At 34.1% G+C, this 27,908-nt stretch overlaps 1 protein-coding gene across 2 annotated transcripts; it reads left to right on the top strand.

The window, feature by feature from the left end:
* The first annotated feature begins 206 nt into the window (after positions 1–206).
* LOC119640401 (out at first protein) lies at positions 207–27,908 on the top strand. 2 transcript variants are annotated; one of them, XM_038038413.1, is made up of 5 exons: positions 207–489; positions 589–928; positions 16,810–16,923; positions 17,019–17,337; positions 17,510–20,199. In XM_038038413.1, the coding sequence occupies exons 2-5, from the start codon at positions 626–628 to the stop codon at positions 17,785–17,787; spliced, it is 1,014 nt and encodes a 337-aa protein (XP_037894341.1). In that variant the 5' UTR covers positions 207–489; positions 589–625; the 3' UTR covers positions 17,788–20,199. The 2 variants fall into 2 exon arrangements, with proteins under 2 accessions (XP_037894341.1, XP_037894342.1); XM_038038414.1 differs by lacking the exon at positions 17,510–20,199 and adding an exon at positions 27,695–27,908 and having other exon boundaries at positions 207–928.

Raw genomic sequence — 27,908 nt, 5'->3', positions numbered from 1 at the left:
AAAGATTAACATTTACTGGAGCTATGCTTCTCACAATGTTGATTTGTGCTCAAAAATCAGTCTTTTACAATATGGCGGTTAGTGCGGTTGCGTTTTTGTGTTGTTGAATGGGATTTTAAGATAAAATCTGGTTAAAATAAATTGAAAAGCAAACAAAACTGATAAGAATAATTTATTATTTGCTAGTAACACTTAATATATTTTAAAGAGTTTATGAATGAAAATTTAATCTGAAAAAGAAGAAAAATTTATTTAGGCACTAAAAACAAAATTATTTTGAGCAGAGACGTTGTGGCAGACGCATAATTAATCTGATTGTTCATTTGCTGCTTTTTTTTTTTGTAATTTTCGGTTCTTTTCACAATTACTGCAATGATTGTGCGTGTTATTTGTCTCAGAGCGTGAGAGTGTGACCAAAGAATGTGAAGAACAGAAGCAGCAACAGCAGAGCAGTATATTTGTTTTATTTAGAACTTTATCAATTTCAAGGTGAATGGCATAAAAAGTTGTCAAGTGCTAAACGTGCTTTTATGCAATTGTGAATTTATCTTTAAGGATATACTCAAGTATTCCTACTTAACATTCAAGGGTCGAAACGAATTGGCAAAGAATAACAGACGAAAACATGATTTTAAAAAATGGTTTCCAACAGCAACAACAAGATAACAAAGGCACCTTTGTTCATCCACATAAGTTAAGCCGTTTAATTAGTATTCGTAATCGCACGATTTCTATTTATAACTGTAAACATACCTCCTACTCCCTCTCTTTGTGTTCCTCTTTAACGTATACTACCGGTTATTTAAGAAGAAAAACGTGTCATGGCGGTTGTTGTGCGTGCGTAAACGTGCATTTTGTACTTTTTGTTTTCATTAATTTGTTTTTAAAATCGTGCTGTGGCCAGTTATTAATCAATGTACAAAATCAGGTGAGTAACTAGGTGTGATGTGGTGTAAATGTGAAATTTGTTACAAATCCTTGCTGATCGTTACTCAGAGATTTCTATATAATAAAAAGGTTTGTGACTTTACTGTATACGCATGTTTGTAAAAATGTTGCCTGTTAATAAAGTGAAATATATCTAGACTTTTTTTTACCATGGTTTTCTTTGCCTAACTGAATTGCAAAATTGCGGTTTATAAACAGATAAAGAGTCCTCTGATTATCTATGATTTATGGCTTATCGAATTATTCGCACTAGTTGTTGATATAACCTTTAACTTGACTTTAGATGGAATATTAATTCACTTACACTTAGCGCCAAGCAGGTTTCTTAAATCAAGACACGATATGAGAATAATTAACAAGTAATGGCTGACAGTAGTTTAGGCCAAGTCGTTTGCAAAGTAATATTTAAACAAGTTGAAACGAGTGACTTTTGTGTAATACCATCTAATGGTATGTGAGTTATCCAATCGGATGTGCCCGTTTAGGTTGTGCATTGGTTCAATTTCTTCTGTTTGGTTTTGCATTCTTATTTACTTACCAAGTATAAGAAGATCGAAGTAATGCAAAGGAAACGGAAAAAGAGGAATAAAATATCAAACAAGACAACACAATCAAAGTGCCACGAGGTGAGAAAGTGAAATATGTGCGTCGCTAATCTAACGACAATAAGAATAGAAATTAAAGTAAAAGCAAAACTCATCAGCGGACAAGTGATCATAAAGGGTGAATGATTATGAAAATTATGGCAAATTATTATGAAAGTTCTTTGCTTGTTTATTTCCATTATCAGCTTACTTCTTGCAGCAATAAATAAAATATGCTTTAAAGAAATTTGGAAATTTTTTTTGAAAATCTAAATATGCGGGTAAAAGATAAGTAAATATTCTTAATACCATACCATCTACAGCTATAGCTACAGCTTTTGCATCTTTTGCATCGATTGTTCGCGATGTACAAAATGAGATTTTTCAATAAAAGCAAAGGTGAAAAGCCAAAACTTGATTTCAAACGCTATCAGTTATATTGTTGTTACACTCATTATCTAGATAACATTTATGGTAAATTTATGTAGATAACATTATTGAAAAAGGATTTATGCACAATTCAATGGTGATAGTGATGTGATATAAATTCATAGAAAATGGGTGGGTAGGAGTTTCAGTGCCATATAAAGCCACACAAAAAGCCAAACTTTCTTGATATAAACCAAATTAAATAATCAAAAAATTGTAGTTTCACTGAAATTACAACGATATAAAGTTATAGTTAGAGAAATTAGGTGTTTGCAAATATTTTGATCAAAAACTTTTCCAGATAAAAATTATAAGAAAATGCAAATACCAGGGTATATAACTCTTGAATTCGATGATTTTGACCTTCCTTTACCTAAAATAAGAGTTTTGCATTCAATATTATTGATTTATTTAGCGTACGCCGACGCTAATCATTGACCGCTCAAAATTCTTTTCTTCCAAATTCATTATTTTTGTTGTTTATTTGAAGAAATCTGCTGCCGAAGCTCACCAAACACATTTAGACGTTTATGGCGATGCTGTTCCATCAATTTTTGGTTTAAGTTTCAATGGTTTACAAGTGGCGACACCTATTGACTGAAAATGCCTTTCTTTGAGCACTTGTTGCAAGTGTTGTCCAGTATACACTCTTGCAGCTCGAACGGAATGTTCTGTCACACACTGTATACCCACCAGACATGGCGCCTTCTGATTGCCACTTGTTCAGGTCAGTGCAGCATGGCTTGGAGAGAAATGAGAACATGGATCGATGGGTGTTGTCAAACCAATATAAGTTCTCTCGGCACGATATCGACATGTTATCAAAAAAAATGGGAAAATCTTGTAGAAAATGAGGGAACATATTTTGATTAATATATATTGTATCAATTTTTCTCAATAAATACATTTTTCAAGTGAAAAAAGGACCCCAGTTTTCCTAGCAAACCCAAACACCCCAAACACCTAGCAAGGACAGACGCCAAAAGTTAAAAGCGATATTTGTGAAGGCACTAAGTGGAATCTATTAAAGGGAAACACAGAAGGACTTAACTCAATGTTTAGTGAAAGTAGAAATATTCCAGAATTTTTTCAAAAAATGTTATAAAAAATACACGTGTTCACGTTGATTAGCTAAAATTTGATATGCAAAAATCCTGTAGTATATCAAATATGAGATTGAAAAAGCGAGTACTGCGAACAAATAGAACTAACACTGCATGAATCCTTGACCAGTAACCTTTGAAAGGATGTGCAGATGTTATGGGACTTTGCAAATTGCCCTTCTTACTATAATGTTCATTATTATGCACAGCAGAGCAGTGTTTAAAAGATCGCTGTTAAATGTAAATTTAAATTAAATTCAAGGTCATTGTTTGTCGAACCAAGCACTGCTTGCCAAAAAAAAAAAAATATGTGCTCGGGGAAAACAATGGGAAAGAAACGAATAAGACAATACGAAAATGTTGCCCATGGAACATACATTATCTGCGTGAAATTGTAGAGAGCAGGCAGAAGCACAAGTTGCTTGTTCTTAGATGGCAATAGTTTTGCTTTTACGTTTTAATTTTTCATCAGTTTTACTGTTTGCGATATGTTTACATGCAAATAGAAACCATATGTTATTAGGTCGTAAACAACAACTGAATTATTTCGAATTCATTGCAAACACTAATAATTTCAAGAAATTAATGAAACAACCGTCAGGTAAATAACGTGTTGTTTTCGTTTAAAACGGTAAGCGTCCCATTTACAATCGCTTTATGTCAGCACAATCAAAAGGAAACTTCGGAGACGCTATATAAAGTTTATTTATTCTAGATCAATATCAAATTTTGAAATCATTTTTAAACATGTTCGGCTGTCCCTCTGTCCGTCTATGGACTTGTGTTGATGGTTTTGTTTTAAGAGTAAATTCATCCTTCAGTCCACATCTTCTCACTTTTTCAACAAAAATGACAGCCTATGGTTTATAAGTAAACTTCATATTGACTTATCGAACCCTTTGGATGTACTTTTGTTTCCAAGGCTATTTTAAACGTCTTGCAGGAAAATTCGAATGAATGGAATGAAAGTTCGTGGAGTTGTGTTATGAAAGAATTTATTTTTTTTAATTAATCTACATTTCCCCGAGAACGATGAATTTGTCCTTTCGTGTCTAACTGTTCGTATCTCTTTCATCGAGGCTTCTTTATTATAAGGTTTTGCTGTCAACCAAAGAATTGCACGTTTTACATTTTAGGTGTTATGGAAAAAAGGAGAAGAAAAGAAAACAACAAGAAAATTCGCAATTTCTTACCCGAATTCTAGTTAGGAACAAAACTTTCATTATATATTTTTAATTTCTTGGCAGAAGGACTCTTAGCTTCATATCAATTCATTGGACATTTCGCAAAAGCCACAATTAGGTGTTTTTGTTCGGAAATGATTTTAAATGACCGTAACCACTTTTTAAAATCTCTTCGTGGATTAAAGCAGTTAAAAATCAGACGGCAAAAAAAAGCTTTCCAGCTAGAAGTTTTTTTCTTTTATATAGATATGGTATTTTTGGAACGTTTGGGGAAGAAATCGAAATATCAAGGGTAATTTTTGGTTCAAATAATATCTCTTCGTCTGAAAATACCTTAATTATTTAAAGTCAATCTCGTATTTTGAGATTTTATCTTAGTTAAACGCTTGAAATGTGGTTTATTGCTGGATCATTTTTTAAATGTTGCTTAAAATCGGAGAAACTCCTTTGATGACATGTCAAGTACAATCTAATAAGAGATTGGAATGGAATTCTTAAAAACATTTTCCAATCTATGCCCATATGAAACCGGAATTTTTGTATGGGCAATATATGTTTATTGTAAGAAAATGGTAGAAAAAAATTATTTGATATATTGTCCAAGGCTTACATATCCATATTTCCCACCTGTCTCATAATTTAGTGGATGCATGTGGTCTCTACACGTTGTGTTAGGACCACCTTTGAGAAAATTCCGTCTTCATATTTCCACGCCGAGTAAGGCAGCAGTGTATCCTAATTTTTTCATAAAGTTTTATTTCATACGTACTGTAGGTTGTAAGGTCTTCATAGTGATCTAATTGCATTTTATTGTTTCAAGCTAATATTCTGATCCAAGGTAATTTGCGCCTCGACGGGTGACAAACGGATGAAAAATTCAGGAATGCATGCACCTGATGGAACTTCTCACGCGTACGTCGAACTTTTATTGCTGAAGAGAATTGTTGCAGTATACTCTCTTTTCCTTGCGCCATTGAGCAACCGACAACCATTAAGACTAATGAAATTGTAAACGAAAATAAATACTTGAATATTAAGAGCAGATGTTAAACATAAATGATTTACCTTTAGCAAGAAATAATAAGAATATCAAGAAATATTGTTTCGATCTTATTTGCACGCAATAGTAAATCTTGGTAATGTTGGAAAATAACTTTAACATCCAATAAGGTATTTTCGTTTCACGCAAAGCTTTTATTCATTTTCCAGGAACTTTCATCCCTTTAAATATTTCCGTTGGCTTGACCGCGTCATCCTCTTTCTACATCCAGCATCTACTCTTTAGTGTGACTTTATCTGCATACCCTGAAGATGAATCGCAACACAATCAATTCGTGTTTAGCGTACATGAGCGACCGTGAACTTGTAATACTTTTTTATTTGCCAACTATTTGCAAACAACAATAACTGTAACAGAAGAATAAAACAAAGAATAAACGTACTTTGCCCACAGAGAATTTGTAATTTTTATGTTACTCCGCATTTTATATTCTTTTAACATTTACTTTTTTATGAGTTTCACCTTCAGTAACTTGGAGGTATGGCATGTATGCATACATAGGTTTTGTGCTATTTGCTCCTTTAAAAAAGCAGAGTAAAGTCAAGCCAATTTATGATAAACATTTCAACTTATGCATAAACATGAGTGTATGTGCTCTTGCGAAATGGAACGGGGGCAGTGGGGACAAGAAGAAGTGAAAACACATAACTATTTACCTACACACACACACACACACACACACACATACATACATACATACATACATGGAGAGAGTGAAAAACATGTCAACCTTTACTCTTAAAACTCATTCTTAAAGTGTATAAGATATGTATATGTAAGAGACAGTAGTGTGTCAGAACATGCGTAAGGACTGGGGGCTCATAAGATGTGAATAGCAGTAAAAATGAAAAAAGTGAGAGGAGGACATATTGGGTCATTAGAGAAGTCATGATACAGGCAGTCAAGGCAATGCAAAATATTTGCTTCGCAAACTTTAAGCGACATCTTTGATACTCTCTAGTGGAAATCCACTTACAAAACCAGCTACCAACAGCAGCATTAACCATTAACCACAAATAGGAGTGGTTTGCAAAGGGTGTTCGCCCTAATAGAGACAGTGTTAATTAGTCGCAATGGAACGCAATGTGCTTGAGAGTATGATTCGAACCTAAAAGGTTTGAATGTCTGACAGTTCAATAGGTTTTAAAATCCACCGAATACATTATAACTTTCACCCAACCTAAATATATAGAAATGCATAGCGTGGTGTCAACTTGATACGTTACGCATATGTTTACATGGATTTTGCGGTTATTGCAAGGGCCGCCCTTAAGTAAATTTCATTTCACTGCAGTTATTGGTTATTTAATATTTCGCGCCAGCACTAAACATTAATTGAGCAAGTAAAAGTTAAAGTACCGGTGCAACACAATAGCGCAACTAGAAACATTTTTGTTTTATATATATTTATGAATGTGCGCACAAAAGGTGCTTTATCAAGGTTTATAGTCCTTTTCATTATTTTTTATGTTTGGTGCAGGGAGATTTATTTTTCTTTCTTAGCAAACAAGTTTGAAAAGTTTTCTTTTTCAATTTCTCGTTTAATGTAAATGTAATACGGTTTCCATCAGCCTTCCTCAACACCATCTGCTAAGGACTGCGATCCAATTTACGAGAGAAATTGAAAAATTTTTAACAACAAATCTGCTTATTCAGCATTCGAGCGCCGATTTGATCTTAACATCTGCACATAGTTAATATCACATGAAAATTATGTCCATAAAGTATATATGAGGCGTCTTTTTTCTCCACCAAAGCTAATGTCGGTCTGTCGATCCCAGTGTTTAATTGTCACCTTCCAGAGTACCTTGCTTTGCAGTTGCCACAAGGAATATGCAACCTAAACATGGATTCTATTCATGTATTTTCTCAACTATTCCTGGTTTGATATATACATTACCGAGACTCTGATGAGTGTTTCTAAAAATTATCAACGGTAAAATGAATATGTAATTTACCTTACAGCAATCGGCAATTCTTGCAGAACAAGCTAGGGAAACAAAAAGATTGAGGCTCACTGTTAACGCGTGTATATACAGAAAGGTGCAAAACGTGAAAAGAAAGAAAGAACAACTTTTGTTTACTTAGCTTGATGAACTTAGTTTTTTCTTTGTTGTGTCTTTGTAAGCATTCTCTGTAATTTATGGTGAAAATTGTTGTAAAGGCTTTTAAGGTTTCATACCTATAAAGTGAGAATGAAAGTATGCTAATTGTGTTTTTCCGTTCGTAACACGTACGTAAATAATGTTCATCACAGGGTAGTGTACATATTTATAAGATTTTAATGCATTTCACCATACGTTTCTGCCCCCTTTGCCTGTTTGCCTAAATGTTGTCTTTTTCTGGTATAATTACGGAAAGGAAAATCTTGGCATGTGTATCTTTAATAGGGCGTCACCGATCCGATCTAAAAGTAACATCATCAACCAACTAAGGATCGAAAAATTGTATGGATCTATAATTCGACATTAGTAAGATCTTTTTGAACATTCATTAAAATCGGTTATAGGTTGACAAGTGAAAAATTCTAATTTTTTGTGTATTGATCTGAGCTGGGATGGGTGTTAAAAATTCGTGGAAAAGCGTATAATTTTCTAATTTCCTTCACTCAAGTTTATCTGAAATAAAGAAGAGCGCTATATAAACTTTATGAAAATTATACGGATTCAAGGTTACGTTATAAAAACTTGATAGAAACTGCTTTGAAACTCCTCAGAAAGATGGCTGAAAAAAATATGCTGTTGACGGTAACTTCTCTAATAATGGTATAATAGAAATGTTCCAAGCGTTCATTAATCAAATGATTTTGTTTACATACATTTAGTTACATGCAGATTGGTTTGCTCCTCTGCCCGCTTTCGCAAGAATGAAAGACGTATGCGACATACGGTCGCAGTTTTTTTAAGCAAAAAGCAGGAAACAGTAAACTCTCCTGGGTAGACGTTTTAGATGCTTACTTTCGTTTTCAGAACTGGGTTTCGTTGTGAAAGCGAAAAAGCATCCATTAGCACCGAAGACGTCGAGAAGGTGACAGGCACAAAGCCAAGAAATGAAATCAGAAAAATTTAATATGACTCTGTCGAGTACAGTTACGCGATGGGAAAGGCCTAAAAACGGGTGTCACATGAGCTAAGCAAGCAGGATATAAATAATCGAAAACTAACTATAAAAATGATGTTTTACAAATAAGAAAGAAAATCACTTTTACGTCATATCACTACACGAGACAAAATGATTGATTGTGAAAATTTATGCATCGGTCCAAGGAAGCCGTCAATATTGACCGTAAAATTAGAAGACGAGAAGAATAGAAACGATACTCTATATGGCGTAATGTTCACTGAGTTGATGAAAACTGGTGGAAGTGTTGACACTTAGTGCAACGTGCAACAACCGTTTAATCTGAAGGATGCATTGATCTATAAATGCCCAGGATGGGGCAAGGTGCAAAAGCACATAACAAAACAACAACAAGAGCAAATGAAAAGCACTTGGTTGGAATGTGTAGCCACCTCCGCCGTGCTCACCAAAGTTGGTTCCATCAGACTACTCATGTCTTGTCTTGTATTGGTGCGGCATTCAGACATTCTAAGCAGCACTTTTGCCGTTATAAAGAAATCGGAAAATGTTATTTGTACTCAGGTCCCACAAATGCTTAATGTGATTTGTATACAAAAATGAAAACCCTTTAATTAGTGGGGGATGAAAGGTGCAAAATATCTTAATCAAGTAATCTGAATAGTGTCCGACGCATTCGCTTCGTTTAAATCAATAGACGTTTACTTGAAAAAAAAAAATTGTAAAATACTCAATTATTTTGTTCATTAAATTCGCTCATATATCAACCAAACACAGCTGAAAATTGTAAAAAAGCTGACGCTAAGGTATGAAGTGGTTTTATAAATGATATTGATTGCACAAAGTATTAAATAGAAACAAAGCTAGCAACGGTAATTGGCCATTAGAACCAAACTTAATTTCTTAAAATAAAGCTAATAGATCACATCACTTATTATAATCCCCGAGGGTATAAGCAGCTAAAGCTACAAAGCAATAATTTATTTTTCTCTATCGGTGGACTGTGCAAGGCTTTTGAGTTTCTATTATGATTCACAAATATTTTGGCTTGGGAACAGCATGACATGTACGAACCGATTCCTTTACTTGATACCAGCTTTTTAGGCTTTGCTGTTCGGTTGTCTTCAGCTTGTGGAAATACGCATTCGATAAGCCTTGAAAAAATGTAATCAAAGTGTTTTCTTCGCAATGTTTTAGCGGTCAGCATAAGCCAAAATTTATTTGCATTTCTGAATACGCTTTGAATTTTAATAACTAATAAAAGAGAAAAATATTCAAAATCCAGATTAAGGGCAAAGATGAGTTGCAAGGATAAAGACAGGCTAAGCCATGCTTAGCGTCTTGCAGTAAAAGCATGCTTGGTGTTAGGGTGTGAGAGTCGGTAAAGCGCAAAGTTATTTCACGACTGGCAAGAAGAATTTAGAATTTGAATTCTCTGCAAAGCTGAGGTAAATTGTTTAATTCTATTATTATTCACAAAATATAAATTAGTCGTTAAATTAGTTAGATGGGCATGAAAGTAGTCATGATATCACTTCAGACCGTAGTCTGGTCAAACAATGTGAAGAAAGAAAGATGTCGTTTGGCCGTAGGACAAGCAAAACGTTTTAACACTTTCAAGCTATATGTCCCTAAGTGTATCACGGGCTACGTCGTTTGCACTATTCTCTCAAAGAAGGCCAGAGAATCAAACGTCACTTTTTCAGAAGACTACAAGACCATAGTAAATAGCTTTCTTTCTTATATCCATTAATATACGGGGGCTTTGGAGCTTTCAATATTTTCTTGATCAAGTGAAGAAGAAAGAAGCTATAAAATTAATCGGCCCGATCCAAATATACATTTTCTTTCTTTTTATTTGTTAATATTCCCTTCTTTTTCAAAAAAAAAAAAAACTACAGAAACTGTCAACAAAAAACTGTGTACTTGGCTTATAATTTTTCTTGTTCTTCCTTTCCAGCTTCTCTCTTTTGCTCTCTTATATTTTCTTTTATTTATTTATTTATTTATTTTTTTTTTTGGTTTTTATGATTTAGTTCATGGACATTGTTATGCTGTTTTTGTTTTCCGTTTCTGATTTCACTATTGTTCTTAATGACCTTTCCCCCTTCTGTCAGAGCGTTTCCATTTCCCTGTTTCAGTGTTGTGTATATTGTGTATACTGCAGACGCCATCGTATTATAGTTTATTTTTCTCTGACCTTTTTTTTTTTTTTTTGCTTCTTGCTTTTACTTCGTAATAATCATAATAATAATAATAATAATAGTTTTTATTATATTCTTGTGTATTCGTGAAATAAGCAAAAAAAAAAAAAACAAAATGTTTATTTATTATTCTCTATATATGTAAATAAGTTTCCTCGCTGTGTAATGCTTATTTCCTCCAATTGGATAATTTCATTAATTAATCAAACTGGAAAAAACGAGGAGAACAACAACTTGTCGAATTGTGTTCTTATGAAACGACTATGAAAACATTGGGGAATAAAATAGACCGCGCTTAGACGTATATGCGTCACACCGTTAAGCTGAGTTGCTATACACGGAAAACCAGCCTATGGACAACTATTAGTGGCAATTAGACATTTTTTACCTTTCAATTGAATTCCGTTGCAACAGCAAAAGTTCTTTGCCTATCAAACAATGCGTTGAACTATTAAAATATTATAAAATGAAATCCTCGCTGAAGTAATAAGAAAGCAAGTGAATACACTGTAACGGGACGCAAACCATTGTTAAATACCCTACTCCATTTCGTTAAACACACCTAATACAGTTATGCATATAACGACTTTTCAAAATAAGGCTTTATATGAGGAATGGTCGTAGAAATAGTCTCATTACCATTTGCTATAACGTTCGTCCTTTGGCTAAAACATGCCGATGATTGAACACACGAAAACAAGATGGACAGACAAGCTTAAATTGACGTAACAAAAAGTTTGACTCATCTCAAGTCCTTCTGAGTGTTGCACACATTTGCGAAAACATAGTATCCTCTTGTAGACTAGTACCCTTGTCGAAAATGTAGGGTATGACAATAAGTATTTAAGGTAACCATTAAGAGTGATTGAAGAAAAACATGCAGAACGTGCCGCCATATAAGTACTTTAAGTTATTTTTTTAGTTGTCATATCAACTTTTTTAAATGATCATAGAAAGGCTCAATGCCAAGTTTGAAGGCAACGCTTCCTATAGCCCGTGCATTATGGCCTGTCAGGCCCATTTTTCCATTTAACATGACTATTTGAATAAATTTAGGTGGAGTAAGAGTAAATCCAGAGCTTGATTACCATGAACTTTCTTTTATTGAAGGCGAGAAAACTAAGGCAAGTCTTTCAAATCCAAAAATCAAAACGAGGCATTGCTTTGTAGGCAGCTCTGTTAACTATTGAACAGACCTAGGGCCGTTACAGACAACATGTCGCGCATTCTCATTAACGCAAAAATAACCAAGCAGATAATCATCACAACCACAACTATCGAGTTCGTGTTCGCGGGTTCAAATCTCAATGCGGATGTTTAGTCGTAGTCCAGTCGGTGAAGGCACATACAACAATTATCGATTAGGTAAGCACCTTCCAGGGTGTAGCCATTCTCCTTTCTCAGAAATATCTTCCAAAGGAGCACAAAAAAATGAAATGCTTTTTCCAAAAGTTACGAGTAACTTGACGACAAGGCGAGTGGCTGTTCGTAAAGCCAGAATAGGGCTGATAGCTAAAAATGAAAAAAAATGTTGCTCCCCCTACGAAGAAAGGCGCTTATCGCTACATCATTAATTAACATAGCTTGCCGTCGTCGTTTTTTGAAGCATTTTTAACCAAGAGAAATAGAAGAGTTTGGAAAATTTGTAGGCAAACGAAAGCTCCGCTTAGCAGATATAGATAGGAGAGGTGCAGTATTGCAAATGGACTTGGAACTCGTAGTACGTAAGCAGATCCTCCTAGCATATAAGTAAAAGGGGTCACATAGAACTAGGTAACTGATACGAGACTAATGTACTGTGAAGACTCGAAATCGTCCTTTATTTTGAGCTCACGTCTCCTAGATAAGCTAAGCTAGAATAAGATAAATCAAAATGATTAATAGGACGAACAAAGGGGTTGGCGCAGTCGGAAATCTGGCAAGGTTGAACAAGGTAACCTTGACGCAAACGTCATTCAGCTTCTATTTCCGTTCCTTCTTCCATTCCATTCCATGAAGTGTGTTGGCTGAACTGTGAACTTTCGACTAACGTAATTTATTATTTTCTATTCAAATGTTACGTTAATCCATTGGGTGTGCTTGTAGATGCACACGATGTCTATTGCAATCCTATACTCTTAGTATTATAAAGCAAAAAAAAAAACAAGGTGTGTTTCTGAAAACACACTGATTTTAAAATGAGCGTAAACGTGTTAAAGCACTAAGTATAACTATTCTCCGTGTGTTCCTGCTTTAAATATATAAATAATCAAAACCTTTTAATTTAAATGATTTGGAAAAAAAGGAATTCTATGGATTTATCGCTAAAATCGGGAAAAAAAGGAACGATAACGTTGTCCACAGTGACTCATTCGTCCAATTGTCCCTCAAACATAAATTGTCTTGAGAGAAATCTTCCCGAAGTCCGGCAGGCTAAACCTCGCCTGGAAGAGCAAGAGCCCTCGCTAGTAGTGAGCCAGCAGCCAAGACAGTCCATTGGAAAAGGGAAGGACATAGTGAAAAAGAATAAAAAACAAGGGAAAATAACAAAAGTTAGACTAAAATCGCTAAGGAACACAACGTGGAACAACAGCCCTAACGTTTAACGAGGAAACGTAAAAAAATATAATTGTCAGAAAGAAGAAAAGAGGAAACTCAAAGAGTTGTGCGGTGGAACAAGCGAAAAGAATTCAAAAGCGGAAAGCTTCGAAAGAAAAATTCGTAAAACTTTCAAGAGCATCGCACGTGTGTTTGTATCTTCAAAGGAAATACATCATAAGTATACAAACAACATGTATAGGCAGTTAGCATTACTTCAAATTGTAAGGGTCCTTATGGCACATCATTTCAACTTCTTTGTTATTTTGTGACAAAATTAAGCAAAGTCAGCAAAACCATTCGTTAGGCTTGTGCATGCTTTGGTTGCGGTCATTGTTTCTTGCCGTAGATACCATTTGAAGAGCGACAGCTAAGATGAAAGGTTGATTTGCAAACCAATCTCTTGGCAGTTGTGTCGGTTTTTAAGAGAAGTCTGTGCATCAAAAACTTAAGAATTTCCAAGACGTGGAAATCTAAGTGAAAAACTAAAAGACAAGAAAGTGAGGAAACAATGAAGATTACAATCGAGGCAATCCCAGAATCACGTCGAAGTTCGACTTCTCAACAAGCTTTTACCCCGGCAAGGAAGATAACAGGTAACGAATTTGCTTACTTGCCTGCTGTTCATCTTCTGCCAAAACATGCGTTACTTCCAACCTGCGGAGCGATAAAGAGGAAATTTTAAAACGGATAAGATTTCAAGTACACGCAACAAAATTAAAGAAAAAGGGAAAAACTACCTGGCAAAGTTACCGCACCAAAGTGCCGACGTTTGCATATTCATTGAAAGTTAAAATCTCTTCTTTTTATTTCACTTAAGTTAACTCTTTTTTTTTTTTTTTTTTTTTTTTTTTTTTTTCGTTACTTTCGCGCGTATGCAAATTATAGTTAAGAACTTTAAGACAGATAAAGTTTAAAAAATTATGACTTTTGCCTAATTGGCGAGTATTTGAATGAATACCTGAAATTTTTGGATGAAGAACGGGAATAATTTGTTGGAAATTAAATTGCGTGGAATTATTTATCAAATTTGGTTACATTATGCAACTATTTGGACAAAATGCAGATCGTATACCTATTGTTTGCAGATTTCTAGCCCTAATTTGTCTTTCATTAAGATGTAATGTTTTGTAAAAAAAAATTATTGTTTATAGAAGAGAGGCTTCATTGACTGTCATTTGTTGTTAGACAAAATTTTCACATAGAAATTTTTCATATAAATACTATGGCTAAACAAAAATCTTTTATAAGAGTGTTTAAGCAAAAACATCATGAAATTTTACATGGGATTACTTCTTTTGCTTTGTTGGTTTCGGGTTGCCGTCTCAGTGCCTCTTAATGATGCTGCAACTGCCATTGAGAATGTGGATCAAACACCGTTATCTCAACAAGTTGAAGGTGCAATAGAGCAAAGCCGCCGGCAACCACATTGCATATGTTGCTCATGCGGCATAAAAGTCGCTTCCTAGATTCAGTTCGATCAGCCGCTTGAAAGATGAAAGTTTTTTTCTTTGTACATTTTGTTCGAAATCGAATCAGTCCTCGCTTTTTACAGAGTTTAAGACCAATGTCTTTCATTGATAATAGTTTATAGGACTCTGTTTACGTCTTACGCGACTGGTCCTGTAGGATATGTAAACTTTGTGCGGATGTATATTACATTCAGCCGTATTATCGATTGATGTAGAATCATGTTTTATAGACTTGTCTATCTGTCCGGTGTCTGTGTACGCATTTTTGTCTTCAACGTGCAGTTTTTCGAACTCTATTGAAATGGGATTATTTGCCACTACTTCTGCGACTAACATTTTCGAAGAGTCGCTATGCGACGCAATGTCAATTTTCAAAATTTCTCCACCAAAAACGCTAAGCAATAGTCTTTTGCAATTTTTAATAATGTGGGCGGGAAGAAATGACAATCTTTCCATGTTCAAGCAAGTTGCCTTTGTACATCAATAGCAATGACCGAATGAGTTTTTAAATTAAATGTACTTCGCGTACAAAATGAACCAAAACGTCGAGCTTACAGGGCCTAGAATAAAGCTGTGCTACGTTGACGGCTAAAAGCCTACAGTACAGTTAAATTCGAACTATAACTTCATACTATAGGCGATTTTTTTCTATAGCATTCATTATGTTTCCAAATCCAATCATAATCCTCTATATCTATCATTTCTCTCTTTTGCACCTTTTCAAACAGCAAAAAAAGTGCGCGTAAAGTTTTGCAAATTTTGCTGCCTCGCTTTACCTGCTCATGTGCTTAGAACATAGAACGCGTATACAATCATTTACTGTCCATACCAGTATATATATATATTTATGTATGTTTGCACTTTTAACAAATAGTAGGTATAAACTTGTTAGTCAACCATCAAAATGCATAAGTTGTTATTATTGTTGCTTTTCACTCAATGAACATTTTATGCTGCACATTTAACCGCAATTAAACGGATGAAGGGAATCAAATTACCAGCAATTTGTTCGTTGTTGAGTTGAATGTGCGGTAACGTGGATGATTGTGTTAGTCACAATGATGGTGTGTTCATGCGATCCAACAAGCATTCTCAAATTTTTCATTATTTCACGTCAGCAACAAATGGAATTCGTAAACCGAAAATGGATGCTTCACTGTTTTCATAAATGTGTTTGTTGCTCCCTTCTTACTAAGCGAGCATTAGCTTTGTTATTGTGTATCTAGAACAACGGTAAATTAGTATTAACCTCTTTCATGTATTCTAAACCTTCACTTAGCTGCTTTGTGCTTCTACGGTCGTATAATGTGCGGTAAAAGTACGCATACAAGTGTCTTGTGTTTATTTTATTTAAATATGGATTTAAAGTGACATTGACGGATATAACTTCCTAAGACGAAGGCACTTTCTTACCATAAGCAGAAGGCAGATGCTTGCAATCCGTTGTAGAAATTAATCTAATAATCATAAAACTTGAATGTAGACGTGGCAAACACGCTTGCACACGTCACACACATCAGTCAGAAATTCGCACACACATTCGTTTATGGTCTGGGCGTTTAGAAAGCGTCTTATAAACTTAACTTAAATGAATTGTGATCTACGAAATTCGTCGATATATTTTAAGCTTTCTATAATACAAGCATATAATGTAAAAATGATCCGCCCACAATTAACCGGATATTTTATGATTTAATAGTTTTATTTAATAGTTTTAAAAGATGAATGCCCGCAGATCCACGATCCACGCAAATATTAGTTTCTACTTAATAAATTTATCACATGTCTGCATAGTTTTTGATGGCACTGTATACATATTTCGAAAAACTTGTTTATGGTTCAATGTTTTTCAATTTCCATTTAACTACTTTTTTGAAATTTGAATAGAAAAATTTTTTTGGTTAGAAGTTGGATTATTTCAATTAGTTAGATGAAGTGTGCTCAGCTAGTGCGCACCCTAAAGTACTTGACTTAATTAGAGGTTTTTAATAGAATTATTGGAATAAAAAACTTGTTTTTTTTTTTTGCGCAAGTTTTACTTTCTTTATTCATCAACATATCAAGAGTTGAAGCTGAAAAAAATGGGGGTTCCCTTCCAGCAAAAGAAAACTTACTGTAACTGTAACTTTTATTTTTTTTATTTATTTATTTTTTTTTGGTTTAATTTTAGGGCGGTGAAGTTATACAGGAGAGCATTACATCTAACGTTAGCGAAGATGTAATAACTTTAGAGTTTCAAAAAACCGATGGCACATTAATAACACAGATCATTGACTTTCGGAATGTAAGTTAACTTGCAACTGATTGCTTTTTTTTTAATTAACTAAAAAATAATTGAAAAAATTTTTTTTTCAAATTTTTTTCTCTTCAAATTTTAAGGAAGTTCGCATACTTAAGGCTTTGGTATTAGGCGAAGAGGAACGTGGACAAAGTTTATATCAAGTCATGTGTTTCGTAACGAAATTTATTAAAGGTGATTTTATATCATCGGATGCTATGGCAAAACTAAGGCAAAAAAATCCCAGTACGATACGTATACCGGAAGAAGATAAGGGCAAAGAGGCCTTCATAATGACTTCATGGGTACATTTGAATCGTTCGATGGCCATATCGCGGCATTTAATGACCGTTTGCAGTGAAGCCTTGGATGCCACATATATCCGAAATGTAGATCTAAAAGCTTGGGCAGAATTACCAGGTAATTTCCATTAAAATAAATATTTCAGCTATCAGTTATTTGAAAAATTATTTAGAGTAAAGCAATAGTGCTGCGTATATTAAATTTGAACAATTCATTGGAAAATTAGTTCTGTTGCATAGAAAAGTAATGTAAGTTGCTTTCCCATTTTTCGTATTTCTGTCTTTGAAAGGTTCATCTATTTCTAATTTGGAAGCAGCCACCGAGAAATTTCCCGATACCTTAACTTCACGTTGCAGCGAAGTTACTAGCCTTTGGGCGCCTTGTCTATGTTCTTTAGAAACTTGCATTGGTTGGTATCCGTGCGGTTTGAAATATTGCAAAGGTAAACAAGGCGACTCGTCAGCAGCTGCTCAGACCAACTATCGTTGTGGCATTAAAACATGCCGGAAATGCAGTCAATTTACTTATTATGTTCGGCAAAAACAACTATGCCTCTGGGATGAATGACGAGAAATGAATACTAAAAGTACTTTATGTACGAATCTAATCTTATGCTCAGTGTACAAAAATTTAAAGACAATAACCATCGATAGGCCATCAACTATTAAGCCGACTGCTATTGCCAATGTTTTGTGGCAGAATTTCTTTCACAATAACTTCTACCGTTTCGTTAATATGTGGCCAAGTGTTGTCTTCTATTTAGGTTCATCGGAATTTGCCGGAAAAAATCAAGATGAAAATTCAATTGCAATGAATAATAATTACAGATAACCGTTGGGAGACTTTTAATTTTATGCGAAAACTATCAACGATAACCGAATGAAATTCAACGAAAAATACGGCGAAAAGAAATAAGCACATGGACTACTTTTGGTGTGCGCGTGTGAATGTGTGTATATATTGAATATTACTTCTTTTTTTTTTTCTAAATACTCTCTTAAAGCGTTAAGTTTCGAACATATTTTTGGCCTTTTTTTTCCTAATTGATGAAGAATCCGGGCAGATAAGTTGTTTGCACTTGGCATGAATTGAACGAGGGAAAGAATGTAAGTAATTTAGTAAATCAATCATTTCCGAAGCACTAAGACTGAATGCTCCACACTTTCGGTATCTTCATGTCGAAGCTTATTGCTTAATGGGAAATAGAACAAAGGCTTCGATGTTTGTGGTGCTGTAAAGTGCGTAGTTTAAATTCAATGTTCCGCTGACTTGTCATTTCGTTTGCAAGCGAAATAGATAGTGCAGAAATTGTAATTTCGAAATTCGTTATCAACGTGTCTTATTGTTCACACTTCAGAAGAAACAAAAAGAAACAATTACGTGTTGTTTTAAAAGCTGCTGCATGGCCTCGTTACGCGCCGAACAAAAAATGATTGCGTGGGTCACGAACTGTCAAAACAACATTGATTGTATGCATTTAAATTTGGATGAACATATCATCTGCTTCGCGTTGTGCGTGAACGCAAATTCTTGACAAACTTTTAAAATTTCTCTGTGCGTCGTTTTTTGATAGACACAACAGTGATGTATTCATGAAAGCAAAATCAAATCGCACGGTTCATTTCCCAAGCACTATATGATTTTAGAGCATTGTGCCCAGCACTTTAGATGGAAAAACCGAGTTGGAACGGTGTTATATAAGAATTGCGCGAAGCTTGATCGCTAAAAGGGGAGCTTTGTATTTTCGAATACATATTTTGTTTTTCAAATTTAAAATTATGGGTCAGCTGTTTGTAAGTGAGACAATTACAGCCGTTTTCTCCTACAAATGTAACTCTGAGCAATCAATATTAAAACATATCTTGAGCTATTTAGCTTTCGGCTGATTTGATAGCTATGAGATTATGTATCTCGCAGATATTGGGCGTACGCGATGAAAAGAACTCATAACTCGAAAATGAAACTTAATATTCGCGTTACCTGCAGTAGGTTTAAAAATTTCTCAAAAAAATTGTAGACTAATGCATATTTCTATTACAGCGCTTCAGTCGTTGTACATGTGCCAATTTATTAAGACATTGCCCATATACTTTGTCTTCAATTTTTCAGATTTCTTGGTATTAGCTCTTGTCGTAGAACACGCTCCGGGCCAACGTCCGGAAAGTAAGTTGGGCATTTCCACAATTGTTGATCGTATAGAGGTTAGGGAGTTGCAAAAACATTTAATTCTGACTGAAAGTTCAGGACAAACTTTTAAAAAAATAAAAAATGTTTGCAGCTCTGAAAAGTTTAAGAAATATAACATTTGAGAGCTATGCACCTCACACATGTCAAAAATTTGCTGAGGATATTGAGAGAAGACTCACGTAAAACTCTATAGAAAATGAAAATTTTTAGTTTAAAAATTTTTTTGAATAATACGAGCGATTAAAAAAATTAAGAGATTGGGAGCCATATGAAGTCGAAACATATTAAATACGCCTGTAAAGAGGATAACGAAAGAGCTCTATATATGAAGACATCGAAAAAGCTCTGCATTGTGTCAAGATAGTAGTTGTTTTCCAACCGAGAGAAAATCGCAAACAAGCTGCAATTCACAATTCTTAAGCAGAAACGAAATGAAAATTCTTTATAGTTACTGTTCATCACTGTAAATGATCATTGAATAGACTTTACGTAGCATGCAGGCTTCTTTTCTTTGGTAGTAGAAGGAACTTTAGCGTGAAGCTTTGAAAATAGGTTTCATTTTAGTCTGTCTTTCGACGGAATGTCAAAAAATTGTGCCAAACATAGGGCTGAGTTTATAGTACAACATCGTCCATTTTTTTTTTTAAAGACTGGTCTGCATGACAAAATGATAGTAAGTGCTTTCTGTCAACCAACTTACCTGCCTAGCTATCTTTACATTAACAAGAAACCTAACATTTTTGGTTATCTTCTCTAAAATGTGGCCTTAGAATATAAAATAAAAAAAATAAAGAAAAGATTAGTAATGTATAAATAAACGAGGAAAAAATAATATAAAAATTTCAAACAATTATTTAAACTTCCGAAAAAAGAATAACAAAAGGAAAACTTGCCCTTTACTTAGGTACGAAAAAAAGAAAGAAAAGAAAACATTAAATAATTGTAAAGCATCCCAAAAAAAAAAAAAAAAAAAAATTGTATAAAAAAATGGTAAAAAAAAATAAAAATTCCAAATAAAAGTGCAATTCTTTTCCAAAGCCAACCTATACAATTTATCATCAAGATTAGTAAAAAGCAAAAAAAAAAAAAAAAGAAGAAAAAGTAAATAATGAAAAGGAAACCATCAATAACTTCAAAACGAACAACAATAAAGGAACAATAATATTTATAATTAACAAAATTAATTCAAAACTAAGAAAAATTCCATACAAAAAAAAAAAGAAGAAGAAAAACCAAGCTCTTTGGAAATTTACATTAAATCTCCTCTTCCCACTACTATTTATATAAATGCTTTGAGATTATAAAACCTAATCAAATTATTTTTCAGAATTTCTTAAAATCTTTTTATCACTATATATTAAACATTAGACTTTAACTAGACATAATCCTCAATGATCGATTATTAGTTTTTCCCTTTAAACTTTAGTGCCATTCATTTTTAACTTTTGCTTCACATGTTGTACATATATATAAAATAAAAAGATTATAAAACTTTTAAAAATTTATGTAAATTATACATATACATATATATGAAAAAATTTACGACTAAACTATATATGTAGCGTTAGCTTTAAAATAATTGTAACTGCAAGTAAGTTCAAGTCAACGACTTAAGCATTGAAATTATAAAACCAATGTAGTGTTATCGTCATTGTATTTACTTTTAGTTTTAAAGTAATTAAAACTAGGAACTATATAAAAAAAAAAACAATAAATGAAGAATTTGATTTTATAAAAAAACAAAAAAAAAACTCATGGGTTTTTTTTTCAATCCATGAAAAGGTAGAAACATTATAGTGGGCCATGGACCACCACTAAATGCTCGACACAACATCACGGTTATTCAAAATAAGACTTTATATGGGAAGTGGTCCGATACGAACCATTTTCAATATCGTGATTCAATGGTCCTTGGACCGAAACACGTAAATATACTAAATTTGATCTAAATTACAGCAATACATTGCATATAAGAAAAAAAAGGACAGACGGACGGACAAACTTAGACCAATTTCGAAAGTAATTCTAAATCGATAGATATAATAGTGTGCTTGTCTATCTAAAGTGATCCTAGGTATTGGACAATGTGTGCATTTTACTTGTTTTAATGTACGTAGAAAAAATATAGTTGGCCACGGTCCCCACACAACCCTACAGTTATTCGTGCATTGAGTGTTTAAAATAAGGCGCTATAAGGGAAGATGGCGAAAAAGTGGTATGGCCCAAACCATTTCTAATAGCGTCGCCCTTGGGTCAAGACCTGCCGGTGTACCAAATTTCACCAAAATATTTTGAAAATTGGGACGTGTAGTTTGAACACAAATTCACAGGAGCTATTATCAGACGGACAGACAGCCTTAGATCGATTCAGAAAATGATTCTGCTTGTTACATACGTCCGCACAAACTTAATATTCCCTCTTCTGGTGGAGGGTATAAAAACACTACTAACTCCACCTCACCTTCTTTTAGTATCCATGTCTTTTTCTCATAGCGTTCTTCTGGGAATTTGTTTCGGACAGAAGGAGAGGTAACAGAATAATAGTTTTCGGATATATTTAAATAAAAAAAAGAAAATTATTTCCGAAACGAAAACTGAGGAAAAATTAATTCCAGGGACTTAAGCTTACAAACCAAACGCACATTCAATCACAACAGGCAAGGAAATATAGATTTAAGTAGGTCCTGGAGTGGGTTGTCGTTTTAGTTCTTTATTAATACACGATTTTATGCTCTTTGCTCCATCACCTCACTCGTCATACTCAGCAATGAGCGTAAGCAATAAACATTTTTCTCATCGATTTGATGAGATTTTTCTCTTCGTTTGCCGCCTTAAGTTCATGTGAAACGTAAAAATTGAAAATTAAACGTAATGCATGCGATTACGGCTTAGGTTTATCGACAAAAGTTTGAGATATGCGTGATGTGCTTACAAATAATCTCACAAGTTCTAAAATTTCGTAAAAGTCTTCATTAAATCAATAACTTATAACCTATGGCACGTAAGGATTCGATGAAGACAACAAATAGCTTTACGCTTGGAAAATGTGCCATAAAAAAACGCGTTTTACTGAGACTATTTACTGATATGTATATATATGTATATATAATACAAGCAATAACTGCTTATGCTTTCAAAAAGCTGGGTATATATCACAGCCCGTGATTTCATATTAAGTTTGATATTTGTTCTTACATCGTCGTGCGATCTCTTCCGTTCCTATCCTTGATATTAGAACAAAAAAATGCGGAAATATATTCTCATTCCGATGTCGGCAAATTATTTTGTTGGTCACCCAGTAAATACTTATGTTTTTGATGTTGGGCTGTTGGGGGCATATATGAATCTTTAAAAGCAAAGTTCAAACAACGAAAAACGAAATGGTTTCGTGAGCTAACAAATTGCAGAAAAAAACAAAAAAAATGAAAAAATAATTTCAAGGCAATTTACGTACATTATGAAAAAGCGAGAAAATTATATTTGCCTTGAGGTGAATCTTGGGTAACCGCCATCTAAGTCAAATGCATGAATATAAACAATAACGTGTTCAAAGGGCAGATACTTAAAGCGTTTGAGGTAATAACAGTTGCTTTATTTATATGCAGCACGTTTTACACTCTATTAAACTTTAGCTCTCGACGTTCGACATTCCCGTTGTTGATACGGCAATGTTTGGTTACTATAACTCTAATAATATGATGATGGTTGTTGTAACATGGACGGTTGTGTTATGTGAATTTATTACACATAAAATTGTTGCAATTGTCTGCAATTTAACAAACTGTCAAAAAGCACGATTATATGAGATTGTCGGGCAAACGTAAAATTACAAAAATAAAACAAAAATGTTATTTCTTTTCCCAAAATGAAGGGTGAATTTATTTGACCTTAACTTTTTCTTTTTTAGTGTAAAATTGGATGATTACAGCATTGCAGGGCGTCGCGTACCAGCCATGACGACATGAATTTGACAGCATAAAGCCAATCTAATGTTAGCCTTAAGCTATAACATCTGCAAGGGAGAAAAAAAAATGTCATAACAAACGCCACTAAAGCGATAGAAAAACAAAAAAGAAAAAAAGGCAAAGTAAGGAAAAATCAAGGGAGACATCGAACTGCCTCGATAATGTGTAGCTATCAATTCTATGATGCTATAATGCCGGCGGCAATAACTCAATTTCAGCAAATATCCTGTTTTCCTTAAAGTGTTTTTTTTTTTCCTCTTTCTGTTCATCGGCAACTTATTGAATATTGTAGAAAAGTTTTTATTCGCATCCTCCAGATTAATAGAAAATCCATGAATGTAATACATATTGAAAGACAAGAGACTAGAAAATTGTTAAACTTTACATCATATTGTATAAGATTTTTCAAATATATGTTTAGGAATACCGGGTGTCCTTATGGATTAAATCCATGTAATCTCTTTGATCTGCAGATAGATGATGTTTTGCTCAAATTGTAATCAAGTCATCTGCTAGTGCTAATCGGAAGAAAACAAGCCTGAAGGGTAACACCGAAATTAGCAGAAGGCTCCAGCCCAAGTTGAATATCATTTCCGGGATGGCTTTTATTGCAGATGCACGGACATAGCAAAAATGTATCATCTTCGAGACTATCTTTCACAAAACACTTTCTAACTGCTTCGTAGCTTACTGCATTTCCACTTCAAGGCAACTTAATCATTTCCATAGATTCAGTTGCATCTCTTCAAATTTAAAACAAAATAACATCCAAGGACGTAAGTGACATCGATCTCGCTGTACTTTGATATAGACTGAGCGACCACTTGTAACCAACACCAATGCCAAAGTGATCCATATCTGGGGAAACTGGGGAAAATTAGAGCCGACAGGTAGATTTTGTAAAGCAACAAAGATCAGCGCAGAGAACTTATTTATAGACTTATTTCATTCTCTATATATACAAACACGTGTTCCGCTTTCATTTACTGCTTTTTTTCCCCAGGAGGTTGTTTCAAATATCAGCCAAATCAGTGCTGGTGTTTGCTGACAGTTCAATATATATATACACACGAAAGGGTGTATAGGCTGTAAGTGAATTAGTCACGCATTTTTACGTAAAGTTTCGCTTGTATTGACTTCATCACGCAAATAGCTTTCTTACATGACACTCCGGCAACTTTATATTTCCCTAAGAGGTTTAAAGGAATCCAGGGCGGGAATCTCTCTATAATATGACATCTTAAAACTTCATTTGACAAATGATAATGTCTTTGTTACTAGTAGAGTATAATGTCATTTCAATGATATATTGAACAATAACATAACATGATGCGGGCATTAACATGTTTTGCCAAATAAATTTTGCTTTTTTTTTTGCTGCGATTCTTATGACTTTGACAAACGATTTATACCCATCCATATATGGGGGGAAATACCTGCAAAGGTAGTGTATTTTCCTGCTTGGTCTTTAAAACTTTACATTTTCTAAAATTAGGTTGTAAATATTTTTCTTCCTATTATGGAAACCTGGAAAAGGCTGAATGAGAGCAAATAGCTTTACTGAACCGCAAGTGTTCTTTTCACTCACAAGAGTCTTAATGCCGTGAAGAAGGAAGGGCATTAAATTTCTGCAAATGTATGGACAAACATATTCATGTTGAACGTCGTACGGTATAGTAGTGCGAACAAGTGACTGCAAAAAACGTTCACGACATTGTCCTGTTTTGCAACTAATTGCATAAAATTCTCAAATTTCAAGAAAGAAGTCAACGAGACATCGTTACGTAATTGTAGCCCGTATTTTAGTTCGTACTAAAAGGAGAGAGAGCGAGATATATGATGAAAAAAGAGTAACTGCATACACATTTAAAAAAAAAAAATTAAAAATTTTATGCGAATGTTGTTATTAGGTTAAAGAAAAAGTTATAGGTGACTTAGGGTATCGTGCTGTTCTTTGGTTATGTAATGTTAAAAAGGAAATACTTGCTTAACTTGCCCTAAAAGTAAGCTCGGTTAAGTAATCTAAACACTGGTTATCTCATATGTATCGTTCTTGGTAAGAAGCCTATTCTTCTTCTAGAAGAAGCGGATCCATCTACAACACGGTAGATAAAAATATTTAAAAGTACTTTCTTTTACAATCGGGCTTAAGGCATGATATGAGAGCCATTTTTATGGCCCTTGAATAAAAAACTTTTTTTTTCACAAGAATCGGTGACGATCTCTTATAAAAATAGGACATTCGCGAAATTTGAGAATCATAATGAGGTCTGGCGTTACCAGCCGAAAGACGAATAAACTCTTGGAGCTAAAATGGAGTAAAATCATAACATCTGTGTGTCATTCTTTTACGGCCTCTTTTACACAGACATCATTATAATTTTCCCGCCAACTTATATGAGTCCGTTTTATACGAATCCATGTTGTAAGGGCGTCCACACTATTATATTAGCCGGCAGGGATAGACTACGGCCTCAATTGTCCTAAAGTTTTGAGCTTTCGTACAAACTCGCAAAGAAAAGAATTGAGAAGATTTTACATACAAAATAGATCCCTTCCATTTAACGGCTTTCTTCACGCCCTGTGGCTCGTTCTTTTTTCGAAATTGAAAAGATTTTTATTTGAAATTCTTCTATAGCATTAGTATGCAAGATGCCGCCCATGAATTGAATGCACCAAAGCGTCGCAGCAAACAAAACAATAACATTGTCTGGAAATCTTCAGAAAACGGTTACTCGAATAGTTAAGCATGAATCCAAAAAAAAAAAAATATTAAAAAACTTTTCCTAATCCTTGAAAAAGTTGCATATGTTCTTACTTCCGTCTGCCGCATTGTGTAAAATCTCCAAAATTACGCAAGCGACGGAGAGCATGTGTTTAGGGCGTTGTGAAAATGTTTCGGGAGCTTTGCAACGACCTAATATTTTTATTTAAATACGAATACAACTGAGCGCGCACGTAACATGGCATATAAATATCTTTTCAGTTGGGTGAAAGGATAGATTTTTGTGGTATCAAATAAATTTGATAGTGCACACATTTTTGCGAGAAGTATAAAGAGCATATCACACAACTACATTCATATGTATGCGTATGTGCAAGTGTGCAAGTACATAAACAAGCAAACAAACAACCAAACAGATAGCCAGTTAGCAGACATTGCATCATCAGTTAGTGATGGAAGTTCGGTGTGGCAGCCTTTCTCTTTTTAATTTGGTATGTATATATTTGTGTGTGCGTGTGCGTGTGTGTGTGTGTGTATGTGTACATACATGCCACTAAAATTTAACTAGCGCGTTTTTGGTTGAAAAGGTATTAAAACAATTTCTAAATACTGCATTAACACGTTAGATATGTTGCGTATATGTATAACCTACGGGTATACAGATGTATGTGTGTAAATTATATATATATATATATATATGCAGTTACCAAGAGTTTACCGGTTTATATATGTTTTATAATTTTGCATTAGTGAATGTATGAATGCATTTAGCTATTTTTTGTTCGTTTTTTTTTTTCTGGTTTTCAATGGAGGAAATGTTTGTACATGTGTTCTCTACGTGTGAAAAACATGCATATTTTGGCGGCAAGAGCGTCAACATATTAAAACGCTTGCGTTGTTAATTGTGCGAACTAAATTTTGAAAAGAAATATTAACCGTGGAGAAAAATTGTTCCGGAAACCAGTCACATAATAACGAAATAACAATATTGTTATTGCAAGAATTTTTTTTTTTCGTTGCCCCAAACGCCTCTCATTAGCGGTGCTTTCGAGCGGAAATAAAATATGAATATATGTCATTTATTAAACAGTAAATATTTGTTATTTTCTTGTCAAAGCTAAAAAGGTCCTACTAGTAAAGGGAAGCCAAGTGAAGGAACGAATTTCGGTTTAGAGGATCGAAGAAATACCAGCATAATAATTTTAATTGTGACCTAAGTAGACGTTGATCTGAGATGTGAAAGCCACTATTGAAGAAAGGAAATTCGGGTTAGCACATCGAAGGAATAGCAGCGGAATACAGTTTGCAAATTTTGAAATATATTAATGAAATTTCGTACACCGACATATTGTGGCCCAAGGACGAATACTATTGAAAACGGTTCAGATCGGAACACTTTTGCGAGCGCTACCCATACAAAGTCTTATTTTGAAAAGGTCTTAAACAAACAATTATATTAAGCGAGCTGTAGGTGTAGGGCATCCTACTATGATGTTTCCGCTTATTTGGTTTGGTAATTGTAGCTGAGCGATTGCATGTTATTTTTCTTTCACGAGCGAATATAATTTTCCAATTTGTTTTTATTTGTCTTCTTCAGATCAAGTATCGCAACAAGCGACGCACACCTCGCAAACAACTTATTTAGAAAAATAAACTTGAATTAAGAAAGTTTAAACATTCAACTAAACTGGTTCAACCACCCAAGCGAAATATACGTATATGAGTATTTAAGGGTTATTAGTCGTTATAAATAGTCTACATAAGCGAATGACATTTTCCTCTTTTCGTAGTACAGCACGCAACGAATTGCT

The sequence above is a fragment of the Glossina fuscipes genome, unplaced genomic scaffold (genome assembly GCF_014805625.2).
Source record: "Glossina fuscipes isolate IAEA_lab_2018 unplaced genomic scaffold, Yale_Gfus_2 121, whole genome shotgun sequence".
NCBI classification, from domain to species: Eukaryota; Metazoa; Arthropoda; class Insecta; order Diptera; family Glossinidae; genus Glossina; species Glossina fuscipes.
This window is presented reverse-complemented; position numbering and strand designations above follow the sequence as displayed.

Coding starts and splice junctions, on each gene's coding strand:
- LOC119640401 (XM_038038413.1), top strand. CDS start 626: ATGATTTTAAAAAATGGTTTCCAACAGCAACAACAAGATAACAAAGGC. Junction 929..16,809: donor TAATCAATGTACAAAATCAG/GTGAGTAACTAG, acceptor GTTTAATTTTAG/GGCGGTGAAGTTATACAGGA. Junction 16,924..17,018: donor AGATCATTGACTTTCGGAAT/GTAAGTTAACTT, acceptor TCAAATTTTAAG/GAAGTTCGCATACTTAAGGC.